This window comes from Temnothorax nylanderi, unplaced genomic scaffold, assembly GCF_030848795.1.
Source record: "Temnothorax nylanderi isolate EJ_2023f unplaced genomic scaffold, tnyl_v1.0 TNYL_tig0029_pilon, whole genome shotgun sequence".
NCBI lineage: Eukaryota > Metazoa > Arthropoda > Insecta > Hymenoptera > Formicidae > Temnothorax > Temnothorax nylanderi.
This window is the reverse complement of record NW_027249091.1, coordinates 1590872-1605799: the sequence shown is the minus strand read 5'-3', so window position 1 is coordinate 1605799 and position 14928 is coordinate 1590872. Positions and strand designations below refer to the sequence as shown.

General features: G+C 30.2%; 2 protein-coding genes across 11 annotated transcripts in view; one reads left to right on the top strand and one right to left on the bottom strand.

Annotated features, from left to right (window-relative positions):
• Positions 1 to 55: 55 nt before the first annotated feature.
• On the bottom strand, positions 56 to 6361 carry LOC139770428 (dynein axonemal heavy chain 1-like). Its single transcript, XM_071702365.1, has 6 exons — positions 6249 to 6361; positions 5465 to 5670; positions 5234 to 5396; positions 3860 to 4020; positions 1470 to 1685; positions 56 to 232 (listed from the first exon to the last, which is right to left on the bottom strand). Exons 1-6 carry the CDS (start codon positions 6250 to 6252, stop codon positions 59 to 61), a joined length of 924 nt encoding a protein of 307 aa, XP_071558466.1. The 5' UTR covers positions 6253 to 6361; the 3' UTR covers positions 56 to 58.
• A 6359-nt stretch (positions 6362 to 12720) lies between these two features.
• The window catches only part of LOC139770426 (uncharacterized), a 28215-nt gene continuing 26007 nt past the window's right edge, over positions 12721 to 14928 (top strand). For 2 of the 10 annotated variants that reach the window (XM_071702364.1, XM_071702354.1), the window contains exon 1: positions 12721 to 13692. The gene's annotated coding sequence lies outside the window, so the exon portion shown is untranslated. The remainder of the gene's footprint in view (positions 13693 to 14928) is intronic. The other 8 variants (XM_071702362.1, XM_071702358.1, XM_071702360.1 and 5 more) reach the window with 8 other exon arrangements.

Sequence of the window (14928 nt, the reverse complement as noted above, 5' to 3'; positions counted from 1 at the left end):
TTAATTATAAAACATTTTAATATTTTATTATTTTAATTTCATTTTAAAGATCTAATAATTATAGCGTGCCTGATCCACTCATTCCAAGCAATAAGGCATTTCCTCCAGGTTGTCGAAGTATCCGTGTGATTCTACAAATATGACTTATTGCATCTTCAAAAAGTACTAATTGCATCGGCGATGTCGTTAAATCATTATAATTGTTTAAAACATCGAGTAGAATACGTCTCATCTATAAACACATAAGAAAGACTAACATAAAGCGATATATCTTTATTTATAATTATTGTTACAAAAGAACTGTTAAATATGCAAAAAAATCTAAATTCTAAATTAAGATTGCATTTTAAACTATATAATATTTACAAGTATTATAATATCCAGTTGGAATGGTCACACACAAATTTAAGAATATTAATTATTAAATTTTATATTAATTATTAATTATGAATTAATATTTATTGCTATAGACTTATCAATTACTAGATACTATTGCAAATTGTTAACTATTACTTGTTACTAAAAGTTTTACTTACAAATTATTTATATGTTATATTAAATACTAGTTATTAAATTAATAATATTATATGTTATTTATATTGAAGAATAGTAAATTACTTTTCCGATATCTATTATCTGCTCATATTCTCCCGCAGGATCACAGAAGTCGCCATAAAACAACGGTTTTTTCTCGATAATATCGTCAGCATCACAATTGAATTTATTCTTCAACATACTGCGTAAGAGCTGATCAAACCATTTTTTGTCTTCGTCATTAATTAAGCGATCGCTGAAGACTCGAATATTCTCATGATACCAAAGTAATAACAACTTTTTGCGAATCTATGTAAAAAAATCAATCAAATGTGATACAAGTCTTACATAATATGTATATAGAGTATTATAGAGCAATTTCCACAGAATTCTATTGACGAAATGTATGAAAATGCGAAAGACATGTTGATTTCCAGTAGATATAATCCCGGTAAACATGTATTTTTGCTTCACAATAAAGCACACAAAGCATTCAATTTCACGACAGTGTATGAATAAAGTACTAAATCGGATTAAAATAATCTCTCTTTTAAAGCAATAGAATTGGAAGCAACATCCATCGTTTTATTTTACATAAAATATAAAAAGACCTGCTTTGTCACGCAGGAAGCCACTTGAATAATATTTTTTTTTGCTTTGTCAAGCAGATTTATCCTTTTCCATCCTACATCAATTTTATAATAATGATATGTAACTGCTCGTGCAATGCCAAAAGCGCCACGCATGCACGAGCCAGTGTGTCGAAGGTTTGTCTGACCATACACGTACTTTAATCACTTACACATGTTCAGTTTTCGCACAGTTCTTTCCAATTGTACCAAAAGTCCATTATTACCGACAAGCGCGTTATTATTTTTTATTTAAGCATAGTACAACTAATTTTTAACTTAGAAATATAAAAAAATTATACTAACTAGTATTTTTCTTGCGTCTGCCATAAGGATGCCTTGGAACACTTTGCTCAGATCTCGAAGATTGAAGGTGTAGTGTGATTTATTGGGGATTGGTAACATTTCGCTGCGTATAATTGTAAACACTTTTAAAGTGGAGTCCACTACATCATCCAGCAGATTGTAAAGTTCTGGTGTGTTTGACAGCCACGAATCAAGAATCGTTTTAAAGATATGATACTGTAAATTGTATATAAAATCAGTTAGATCCATAAATTTATCTTTAATTTCAAATACGAGAATATCTTACATATACCTACACATTTAATATTTAGCTTTTATAAATACATAGAATAATCTTAAATGCGTAGCATTTAAAGTTTAAATGTTTAAATAAACTTTTTAAGTAATTAAAACTGGTTTTTGGTGTTTATATATTCTTTTTTAATTATAACGCAATTTAATTGAAATTTACTTTAACAAAATTGTGATTTAGGGATATAAGAATATTTTTGATTTTGAAGGTAGAGTTTCTATAAAAAATAATTAACTTTAATACCGAACTTCAATTCAAAGTAAAGAAAAAAAACCTGGAACGGAGACAGCCTATAATACTAACCAACGTGCCAACCATACCCTTATATTAAAATATGTGTGATTACATTCTATTTTAATTAAAATTTACACACCGTTCCAATTTATTGCATATAACAATAATAATAATTTTTAATTAATATTTAATGTTAGATAACACGTTTGAATATATCAGAATTAAGAAAATCCTTCGCAGGAGGTATGTGTTTGGCATGAATATTTAATCAGCGGCACTTAAACCGAGACCCGCCTTGTCGACCTTGGTCGAAACGTGCACAGAAGGTCTCGCGGGTGCGTAGAGTCGGTGAGGTTGATTACGATCCCCATTATATTAACCGAGGAGGTGATTATGATAAATTATGGCCGGTACGGTCACGATTTACGACGTCTAATTGCGGCTGGTATGGAGGAATAGGGCAAACAGTGTGAGCTACGGTGCCACACGGTGTTCTGTCTTGCCTACGACTCACGATTATACGCGGCTGGGCGTGGATGTCAATTCGATGGAAGAAAACCTGACGACGTAGTGGAAGGAAACGTACACGCGTCAAGTATGTGCAGTTCCGGGCGTAACAAAGATGTTGCGTCGTCGGAAACTTTCTTTCATCGAACTTTTAATTCAACGTACAAGTGACACGGTAACTAAAATCGCAAATTCCGTTATATATTATACTCAACGAAATTTCTGACTCTGAAATTTCTTTGTAAAATTGTCCTACTGCTTTTGTGCTTTTCCGCGTATAAAAGATGTCTTTAACAATTAATTCTATACTGATAATTTTCAGTTACCATTTCTTTTCTTACTCTTGAGTGAAATACTTCTTCGTTAAGAATGTAACTTCCTTTAATATCAATCGTTATATTATCCTTTAATGTTGTAAAATACTTAAACCTTATAGCGAATTCAATTGGATGCACTCAGTGCGCACTGGTGCATATTAAAGCTGTTGTATATTGATTTAATCTTTAAACTAAAATGCAAATATCTCGACTGACAAAATGACCAATACACGGAAAAAAAGACTTGGTTGAGATAAGAGAAAAAATGGTCGCCTCGACCAAGTCTTGGTCAAGGCGACCATTTTTTCTCTTATCTCAACCAAGTCTTTTTTTCCGTGTACATATTTTATAGCACAATAAAGAATACTGAGGATTTTGTGATTTAATCCGTTATATTAAATATACATTTTACGTTGATTTGTGTACGACGGCTTTAATGTGCATGCACCAGTGCGCGCTGAGTGCATCCAATCGAATTCGCTATTAAATTTTATATATATATATATATATATATATATATATATTAGATATATTAGATTTTAGATATATGTTCGACATATATCTACAGTCGACATTTAGAATTTAGAGAGTTTTTTATCTTCTCTGTCTCTCTCTCTCTCTCTCTCTCTCTCTCTCTCTCTCTCTCTCTCTCTCTCTCTCTCTCTCTCTCTCTCTCTCTCTCTCTCTCTCTCTCTCTCTCATTCATATTTTTTATGCTCAAAGCGAATGTAATATAAAATCACGAGATTTTTAGAAATTACGTAATCAACACTGAGAACTTTTTTACTTCTTATTTGACATCTACAGTTTGAAATTTTGCGTAAAAATTGTATTTAACCAAACAAAACTTTTCTCTACTCGTCAAGCTGAAAATGTGAAATTTTCGCTGAAATTATGATTTTAGCGTAAATTTCACATTTTTATTTCCAGGCAAAAAATAACATAACTGATCTCTCTTGAGAGATCGTCGATAAATGTGAGCAATTAGCGTTAACATATTTAACGTGCAGTTTTTTTTTACAAATACCGTGCAAACTCACTTGTGCATCGTTCTCCATTTCTGGGAATGCAATAATATGGAAATGCCGTAAAAGTCTGGCAGTTATTGGGTTCCTTCCCCCACCAGGAGGTCTCATAGCTGCGACGAAAGTCACGTCCTCGATCAGTCTGAAGGACCCGATTTCCGTTTTGTCATACCACCCTGGGGAAAATTTTGACTTGAATTTTTATTGTTAATTACACGCTATATTTTACCCTTTCAGAGAAGCAGGATGTAATTTTTCGTAATTAGCGTTTAACTCTCAAGGAAAACATTAATGAGAAATAAGGATTTTGAGGATTTTTTTGATTTATTGAAGCTTAACTTTTAGTAAAATAAACAGATGATAATATTATAATCATTGAAGTAATTAGATAATACATATTACTAGAGTTTTATTATGGAGAATATTATGTTTATGTAATTTGTTCCATATTTTATGACTAAAATATGTTAACACTTCCCATGTGTATATTTGGAATCCACAATATTGAATTCCGCCCACATAAGAGCTCAATTCCAATGGCATGATTGCCTTGGGGACTATTATGTTCGCAGAAACAGGCTATTAAAATTTGTCGAATTCAGAATGCATTGGAGCATTTCAATACGTCAGGAATTATTATTTCGTGTGTTGTTAAATTTTTATACGCGGGTATTCTCTATTTTCTTGGATGTGTATTCTACAAAAAACAGTCATTACTACGTCATTAAAACGCCATTACGTCTCCGACTGTCGTATATAATATTTTAACGATCATTTTAACGATGATTTCTTTCTAAGTAAAGCCTTTTCAAGAGATTAAGAGTACCTTCACAAGATCAAGAGTAAAGTTTTCATTAATTGAAGAGCTAATTTTATTTGTCTTATATCCATGACAATCTAACTACGAAGAGTCTATATTTAAACGAAGAGTTTATAATGAAATAGGAAATACAAAATTCACGAATCTCTCGAGTATTAAAAATATTTAGTTGTGTATGTTACGACATGGACATGAAAAGCTTTTTCATTGATCTTTATTCCTCCAATGTACAATTTATGGAATATATGAAATTATTTGTAAAATGTAGAATATAAAATATTGTTAATTCATCTTTTTGTCAAAAGCTGGAAAAGTGTGAGTGCTTCCTATGTTTTTTTTTTGTAGATATATTGGCAGTTACACATAATCTAAAAGATTGATCGCATATTAATTTATTGCAAGTAAATATATTTGCAATCATTTTTCTGTATTTTATTTTTAATTTTTGTACTACTTCCTCATAATTGAGACATGTTCATTTAGTTCATTACTTTTTAAGTGATTCGCGTATTGACTCAGTTAATTGAGTAAGTTATTATCCGTTATTAAATTTTGTTAATTTCACTCACCGCTAAAATCCATAAATTGGCGAATTAATTCAATCGGTGGTTGAGCGCCATATGTATCCAGTGCAGGCATATTCAAGTCGTCGATGAAGAAAATTTGCTTTTTCAGGATCGGCGGCCCGTAGATACCTCTACGTCGCTTGTCCAATTTTGCATCAATTAAATCCTGCGCGAGATTAGATATTAATCTCATTTCCTGTTCGAGAATATACGTAATTCGATCTTCTGCTGTACCTGTGTCTCATGCGCCGTGGTTCGCGCTGAGAACGTCATAAAATCGCAAATGTATTTCTTCGGCATGTTACGTGACAGTTTTGCTGACACCGTCGAAGTCTTGCCGCTTCCGGTTGCACCCACGCAAAGTACATTTGTCTCGTTAATGAGGAGATATTCGATTAACGTCGCGCTTCGTACGTTGTCTATAGTTGGAATTATGATATCTGAAAAAACATTATTTTTCAAGAATTAATACATTTCGAATTACATAAATATGATATCTACTTATATTTTGAAAAGTTATATATGAGACAAAATATTATAGATACAATAATTACAAGGCAAGATTTATAGGTAAAACTTATTAATTAATTTATTCTTTTTGCTATCTGTATAACATTACATACTTCATGCTTATTAATGTTTCCGTTTTAATAACCGTTTTTTTGTCAACCGCTAAATTATTTTCCGCTATTTATTTTCTTTTATCGATAAAATATTCGTGATTAATTTCAAGTTAATTGTTTTTAAATAAGAAATTTTTAAAAATATATTTTGGCATTATTTTTTATTATTTAAATACTTTTATGACTAAATTTAAAATTAAAAATTCTTTTAAAGAACAAATAAAACTTTATTATCTATTTACATTACTAAAAACAGCATTACTGTTTGTTATTACATGAGGTAATTAATGAGCTAATTAATTATATTTTGCATAAAGAAATAAATATAATTTAACATCTATAATATTGCAAAAATAAAATACTTAACTTTATCTAATGAAATATCTGTAACATACCCATGTATTTTGTTTCTGGCTTTATTCTGATAGATGAAATTCCGTCCAACCATTTATACCACTTCGGTAGAATTGGCTCCTGACCCTCAATTTGATCAGTGAACCCACCATCGTGTAATCTGAATAGTACGTACTATTACTTTTATGTGTATATATGTATATATACAACATTTAATTTTTTTCGTAAGACATAAAGGATTATATATTTTGCTAATTCGCATTATTCAAAAAACTACATGTGAATAAAAGCGTTCTATTCTTGTATAAAAGAAAAACATTTTTGTTAATAAAAATATAAGTTTTCTGTTATATTTATGACAATCGAATACGTCAATAATTATTTTAAATAATATTTAGGAAAAGTATATCGGCTTAAAAATAAATTCTGTTTCTCTCAATCTACTTATATATTTCTTATCTCATTTTATATTTGTACCTATAATCGAACACAAGACCTTCTTCTGGAAATGGTATTTTATGTTTTGCATCCTTTTGTACCTTTCTCAACCAATCACTGAATATGCAACGGCTTTTGTAATCGCAAGTTGCACCTAATCCCCAAACAATGGCGAAAGCTGCCCATGGTGATATCAAATCCGCTGTAATATAAGGTATGTAATGCCATTCTCAAACAGAAATTTTGTGACTGTGTGCGAGCAATAGAATTTTTAAAAACTGAATTTTTAAAAATGGTAAAAATTAGCTGATTAACCAGCTCATTCTTCATAATAATAATAGTTTGAGTAACACTATTAATGATGCGTTGATTACATCGTCTTTAGTAATTAATTTAGAAGTCTTATCGTTAGTAAAGAGAAATGTCCAAGTTCGAGTTCCGATTCCGATTTCTAATTCTGATTCTGATATATATTGCAAACTGTTAGACAGAATTCATGAATAGAAACTAATGGTACTTGTAATAGTACAGATTTATTGAACTATTAACTTGACTTTGCCGTGCACGTGCGGAAATTGCATGTTCTTAAAGCGACTTAAAACTTATGCTATTCTGAATTTGATGTTTAGTATTTTAAACTTATAATGTTTAGCGACACTCATATACAATATTACAATTAAATTGGATGTAGCTTTACACATAGTTCTTTGAAAAGCAACACTTGGTGGCGTTTTTCCTTCACGTCCGGTCATCGGTCGAATTCTGAAGTTCATTAGATTTATATAAGATTGAACAATGGCAGAATCTACGGTTCTTACGATCTCTCGTAAACTCTGGCGTACAATCTTTAGACCGGGAAGCACCAGTTGAGTTGTTAATTCAATTATTTCTTCGATGTAATCATTCATTGTCTAGAAACAGTTATTCAAATTTGCTTTACGTAACTGCATACTGCATTTAAGATACATATAATTTTTGTAACAATAATACAAATTAATTACAATATGCGCAAAATATATAATTATATTTATTTATTGCTAACTGACAATTAATTCGGGAACTGGAAAATATTAGAACTATAAACATTATTAAAAATTAATTTAAAGTTTAAAATATAAAATTTAACTTATATAACTTTAAATAATATTATCTTTTAAAAAAAATTAATATTTTTTTGTTTACTTTTAATGTTTTAATATATTATAAAAGAATAATGTGTGAAAGAAATGTTAATTTACCGTTGGTAATGACCGTATCCAACAATCGATTAAAGGTTGTAGACCTAAATTTTCTGGTTCCATATACATCATACCACATCTATTTTAATATTAAAATAAAGAAGTACAATCTTATTAATCTTAACTAATAACTTTATTTATACAACTTGTAATTATTTTAGTTAGAAAAGTATTTTTTATGATATTTTTTATATATATTCAATATCTCGAATCAAGCTTTCACATTATATTTATCTATATTTATTTTAATCTATATAATTACTCAACGTATTTTATCGATAATCTCATAACTAATGGTTATTTCGTTCTGTCAAATAATTTCTCTAGTACTCATTAGTAATCAGAATTAATATGTATTCAAATCACGTGGAACACAAAAGCTATACTAATTCTTATTATCATTATTAAACATTATAATAAGCTTTATCAATTCAAATTAAAACAGATAAATTTATTAAGAAGTTATAATCTGAATATTTCAAGAATAGAAAAAAATCCTTGTGTGGTTTTCAACAATGCATATTAATTTCAGCACTTAAGAATAAAGAAGTTAAAAAGAAGTAGATATGTTTGTAGCAATGCTGAATATATTGTTATTGATATTACTTTGTTTCTTTACTATAGCGATAGAAACTATTCAAAGTTTACAAGTTTTTCATTACCTAGAAATTGTAGCTGGTGAAGCTACTCGAAGATCTGATACTTCAAATATCATAATTTGAGACGGCAATAATTTCATTATTTCCCCCGACGCGAGACAAAGCTTTTTATTGTCGTCCAGGACGGTGTTTAAATTTTCGATCCATACTGGATCGACTGGTCCATCAAAAATATACCAACGTTTATCACAATCCGCCGTTGCTATATCCGCTCGTATTAAAGTTGGCAATATTCCGTCTGTCCTACAAATCGGGCGTGCGGTGCATTCAATATCTCGAATTTTGTGTCAATTTTAAAGAGTTTTTGCTCTATCGATGTTATACTTTCATACGCCCGCATATTAATAACTATAAATAGGCCGTTATATAAATATATATATTAGCTAGTTGTATATTTAATATCTCTATACATGTATTTATTAAATTAGTATCATAATTAAAGTGAGTTCGATTATTATATAAATGTATATTAGCAAATATCTTATTAACTTTAGCACAAAAAGAAATTATAAAATTCATGATAAAATTGCTGTCGATTTATTACGTCCTGCGAACTTTACGATTTCTTTTTATTTTTGCAAAAAAATTGCGATAAAATCATTTTTTAGAACACAAAGCGAACAAAAACCGAACGTGCTAACGGTTATCGATGGACGAACAGATGGTTCCGGTAATTTTTTTTCTTTTCTTTTCTGCTCTTCTTTCTCTTATTACTTCTCTTTATTTCAAATAAGCATAATAGAAACGAAAATTGTGATAAATTTCTTTCGACTAGACTCAAATAAGAAAAAAAGGATAAGATGAGATTTTTACTAATTGTAAGAAATTTTGTCTGATTTATAATAATAAACTCGAAACTTCGGTGTGTACAATAAAGATTCTTATCTCTTGTGTGAAAAGTCCTACTAAGTGTAACAGATTATTTACGAGATTTACGATTGTTGTTTAACTTAGTTTTGTTACTTTTAAATATTACTTTGAAATAAAAGGAAATTGTTGAAATATAAATTTAAATATAGTGTATGTGTGTGTATATTTCTGTAATGTAAATTTAATGACAAATATATAGATATATATGAAATATATATTAACTTTTTCTACATATGTATATTATAAATAGACACATACAAGAGTCATCGTTCACAAATACAAAATTTTTAAAATTTACATAATTATATATGTCGAATTCAATTTTTACTTTACATACACGTTTAATGATATTTGGAAATAACCAAGATATTTGGATATTGTTCTAAATATAAAAAAAACAAGAAGTAAAATTTTAATTTTAAGTTTATATTTGTGTTAAAATATCGATCGTGAGTGCTGCAGTAGCTGTAGCTATGCGCTGTATGTGAATGCATAGTAATACTTTCAACAAATACGTACAATAAATAAATATTTAATCTTTGTCAAGTTTCAATCAATATTTGAATTAACGTAGATATAAAGTGTTTTAAACATAGAAGTTAAGTGAATTTAAATAAAAGTTAATAAAAAAATAAAGTTCAGTAGCAAGTTCTTTGCAACTTTTGGTATATTAAATATAGATATCAAATTCGTCAGTACTACTATCATAAATATACCGAATCACAGTTTTATAAAATTTGCATTTAAAATTTGAATAAAAATGATTTTGTTTTAAATAAAAAATGTTGTAGATTTGATGTCATACATCTTAAAAATTTTTAAAGATTAAGAGTTTGCAAAAAGTTGTGAGTTTAGCTCGTAATACCGAGCATGCAACAGCTAACAATAAGTTTAAATTAAAATTCTATAATTTTGTAATTTTAACTCTTTGACGTAGAACCGACAATATGTTACTAACCATTCGTATGTATCGGAATTATATTCGCCATACAGTTGACCCATTGTTACAGCCTTTGGATTCAACGCATACGTGATAACTGTTGTAAACGGTTTGCCATTTGGTTGTAATTGACCTTTCAAACTTGTACACGTTTGCTTTAGGACTTTGTAACACTGAAAAAGTCCAGACATTATTTAATAACTATTCCTGTCTCTCTCTCTCTCAAAAGCTGTATTTTTATTCCATAGAAATATAAAACAAATGTAAAAGCATAAAAATTTGCAGTTTGTTTAATGCATATCTGAGAAAGCTCCATTAATGTATTGTTGTCATTGTACAGCTAAAACTAAAGCTGATGTAAGCCAAGCTAGAGCATTTGTAAACCGAAAGCATTTATCGTGAGACAAATATCTACGTGAATCAAAACGTGTTGAATGCATGCAATCCGGAAATAGGAAGCCTCAGCAACACATTAACTACAAAATAGTTTATACTACGTTTATTATACCATAGCTATTCCAAATTCGATATGAATTGCGTTATATATAAAGTTTGCATCTCTATCTCCGCATTACGCTTACGGTAAACTGTTCAGAAAGCAACATAATATCATACATCATATTACAATATATTATATTTCTCAAAACGAATCAGGTATAAACTGTACATGTATTTTAGTATGGCAGATTTTAATTTAAGATAATTTTTAGTGTGGTATAAAATCGGAAAAGTTTTCTTTCTTTTACACGTTATTTGTATAAATTTAATTATATATTAATCTTTTTATTAAACGTATAACATGTAATACAATTTATTAATTAAATGTAGTTGTGGCGCGTGCAGAAGCTAGCCAACTGTTGTTGCTCAACAGCGACGTAGCACTAAAATTACATTACTAACGAAGCCATCAAATTAGAAAAGTAACGCAGTATGGGCTGATTGCAAAGATGATTGAGATCACACCATCTAAATATAAATAGAGTTACGTACGTACGTTAGACGTACGTTAACAAATATATTGATTAAAATATTATCCTTGAGAACCAAGAGATATTAAAATAAATAGCACATTGACATTTTTATATTTTTTAAAATCTTTTCTTTATGATAACACATTATAATATTAGACTCTTAAAACATTTTTAAAAAACTGATAAAAAAAATTACAATAGATAAATACGTGACATTGCCATGTTTTCGTGAATTCAAAAATCGGGATATGAAGAGGTTGTCATTTCCATAATTTTATTTCCGGCGTGAGGATTAGTCGATAAAATCAGGATGACATACATTTATGTGCGCTCTTTCTTTCTAAAAGAAGATTCGATAATCATTGAATATCTGTCACTTATGAATCTCAAAGTACATTTGACGTTGTCAGCGAAGTGGATTCAATGCACTTCTCATTACCAGTTACCAAGTTTGTAAAAAATCTGCGCATTTGCTGACGTTTGCTAATGCAATAATGATAACTCACTCATTATTAGACATATTTAACATTTGATAAATGTTAAATTTGATACATGTTCATATAGAAACGATTAGAAATTTGATGATGTGCAGAAGATAAGTTCACTGTAGCATAAGATATCTAGAATTGTGAAAAATACAGCGGTTTGATTTTATTTCAAATCCTATAACGCAATATCTAATTTTAGCAAGAAAAATTATTCTACAAAAAATGACATCTCTCCTTTAATTTTTTAATGTTAAATATTTTAGCTTTAAATTTAACGTAATTATAAATTAAAATTCTGTTAAATAAAAGTTGAGATTATCTACTGTTTTTTCCTAAAATTCTGTGGAATTTTATTGGTTTATAGTACAAGACCTATAGTTCAATAGTTACAAGACCTATTGAAGTTTTCGGCAAAGCTATATTCGATAAAATATCTGCCTTGTCATTGACTCTTGTACAATAGACGTGAAAAAATTTCACGTAGATGGTGGTGCAAAATTCTTTATAACTTTATTTAAAAAATCCGATCTATCTCGAAATTCATGATTTTCACATTCATTTTTTTCACGTAGAACTTATAAATTATTTTTTCCCTACAATTTAAAACTACTTCGCGCATCGAAAATCTCCCAATAATTACTTTTTCGCTTTTGCGAAGAATGCGAAGATTTTGAAGTCTCGTTAAAATCAAGATGCGACGATTTCCTATTGATCTGTCTAAAGTTAAAGAGCACGATATGCCCTTCCAGCGCAATCGTCCCCTCGAAGCCGTGAGACACGTACAACGGTGCAAAACCCAACGATGCTGGCGACGTCGATGTCAGCGGCGTCCGTCGAGACGCCGGCAGGATCTCTACAAAGCGCATGCGGCGAAACTTTTCGGCTGGCACAGACGCGTTCGCACAGTGGTCCGCTCCCCCAGTTTACCCGACGACGTTTCTCAACGCACGACGCGTACATTTCCTACATTTTGACGGTTTTGATTAATTATAAAAATTGCGAAATTTAAATTTTTCACACGCGTGGAGTTCGGTGGAACGCGTTTAAAAACTCGGAGCTTCTCTCACTAAAGCGCACATTCCACATTAAAGCTTAACTACCGATGGGACGGAGTAATCGAAAGGTTTCTGGCTATTCCGTTTGCGTAGGATAAATTTAAATAAAAAGAAAATGCAAACTATTTTTGTCGGATTGTCGAAAATTTAGATTTCTTTTATTCAGGCATTAAATTAACTTGATTTTATTGCATCGATAAAACGGATAAAAAATTCACAGTGATAAATGGCGCGTACATTTCCGAGCGTTTTTTGCAATCTTCCTTCAATTTAAATAAAAATTGCAGGGTATATTGCATTTTCCAGTCACGATCAAAGTCACGGGAGAATTCAAAGATCGAATTTCTTTTGACGATATTTTGACAGAACGTGCAATTTTAGTATCAAGAAAAAGAAATCGGTGTTTCAGCGATTAGATTAAGAGTCGACAGAAAAGAAAGGGACGATCTTTTGTGGAATTCCAATCAAATCATGAAAAAATATCGACAGATAAAGTGACGGTCCTTAAATGTATATGCGATAATGCTGTGCAACACTGCAACATCAAGAAGACATATAATCTCCGTCTGTGAATTTTCTACGCGTGTGACGAACGAGAAGATGAGAAAAGACAGAATTGATAATAAAAGTGCGTATGAAAAAGTGAATGATATAAAGGATCTTATTTCCTGTGACACATGACATTAAAAGTGCCGTTGATAACATTATATCTGCTTCGCTTAAAATTAAAAGGAATATATTTTTCATTCGAGAAATATTGAGATACGTGTGCTTCGTGTGTTAAGTGGTGTCATATGAATCTATGATTGTATAATTAAATTAAACGGTAAGTCAACGTGCTTAATGACTTAACAATAGCTTGATAACACAATAATAATCTGAAAAACTCAAAAAGATAAAAATATATGTTTATACAAAAATTATTTTAATATTTAATAATTAGACATTAAATTGTAAATATAACTTAAAAGAAATAACATTGTGAATATAAATCAATATCGCAGCATCTTTTCAATATGCGTGACATCTGTCTGGAGGCGGTAGAATTGTTGAATTCTCCCAAATTACAATTGTTGAGTCAAACTGTATACTAGAGATTCGGAATCTATTCGAGTCAAGGTTGAGCGAATAACGAAGTGAGCTATGGAATAAAATCGCATTCTTGCGGAAACGTGCACGCTGTTTATCAACTCTACCACATTTCCGCGTTTATCCCGCGATCAAATATATTACAAGCTGCAAGAACAGCTTTTCAGTGCGTTAAGGCGTATCGATTTACAATCAATTGCACGTGAAGTAGAGAAAAGAAGATAATTCAATTAAGAAATCAATTATAGAAAGCAATTAAGCGTGCTGTTAATGCGTCGCGTCCTCTTTTTCTATGTTAATGAAAACGCGAGGAATTGTATTAAACTGCGACTAAGAACCAACGACCCGCTTTTGTTCTTATTAATGTGGCACATTATGAGGATTGCATAAAGGTTCTATTTGAAAAATATATTATACGAAGTACGTTTTGCGTGCGTGAAAGAGCCATTCATTTGCACTTAGATCCATTTCAATAGTCGCTTTCGGTGCTTTACTCTAATTGTGAGTCATCCGATGAATTTACATCTTTTTGAGTTGTAACATGAAATTAATACGGATGCGGAATTAATGCGTTAAAATTATATTTTATCGTCAAAGCGCTATCATTAACATACAATTGAATAACTTAAAGTATTATGTTGAGCTTAATTAGTGACGTGAATATAAATGCGATTTGCGATTTTCGCGAAATTGAATTAAGTAGCGCACGCTTTGATGAAACAAAATGAATACGAAATTATTATACAAAATGCGAAAAATAAGTTAAATAAAAAAACAAATATGCGGTTAAACGCAAATTGAATCTATCAAGCGAAATGCATGCGCGTGAAACTGCGTTGTTCAGCTGCGTGTCGCTGCGAATGTAATTGAATTGAATGAAACTTAAAACGCAAACGAGTATTATGCCACCCAAATAGACGTTTAGACAGAAAAAAATATTCGGTGAACGAAAACTAATGTCCGAACATTTAAA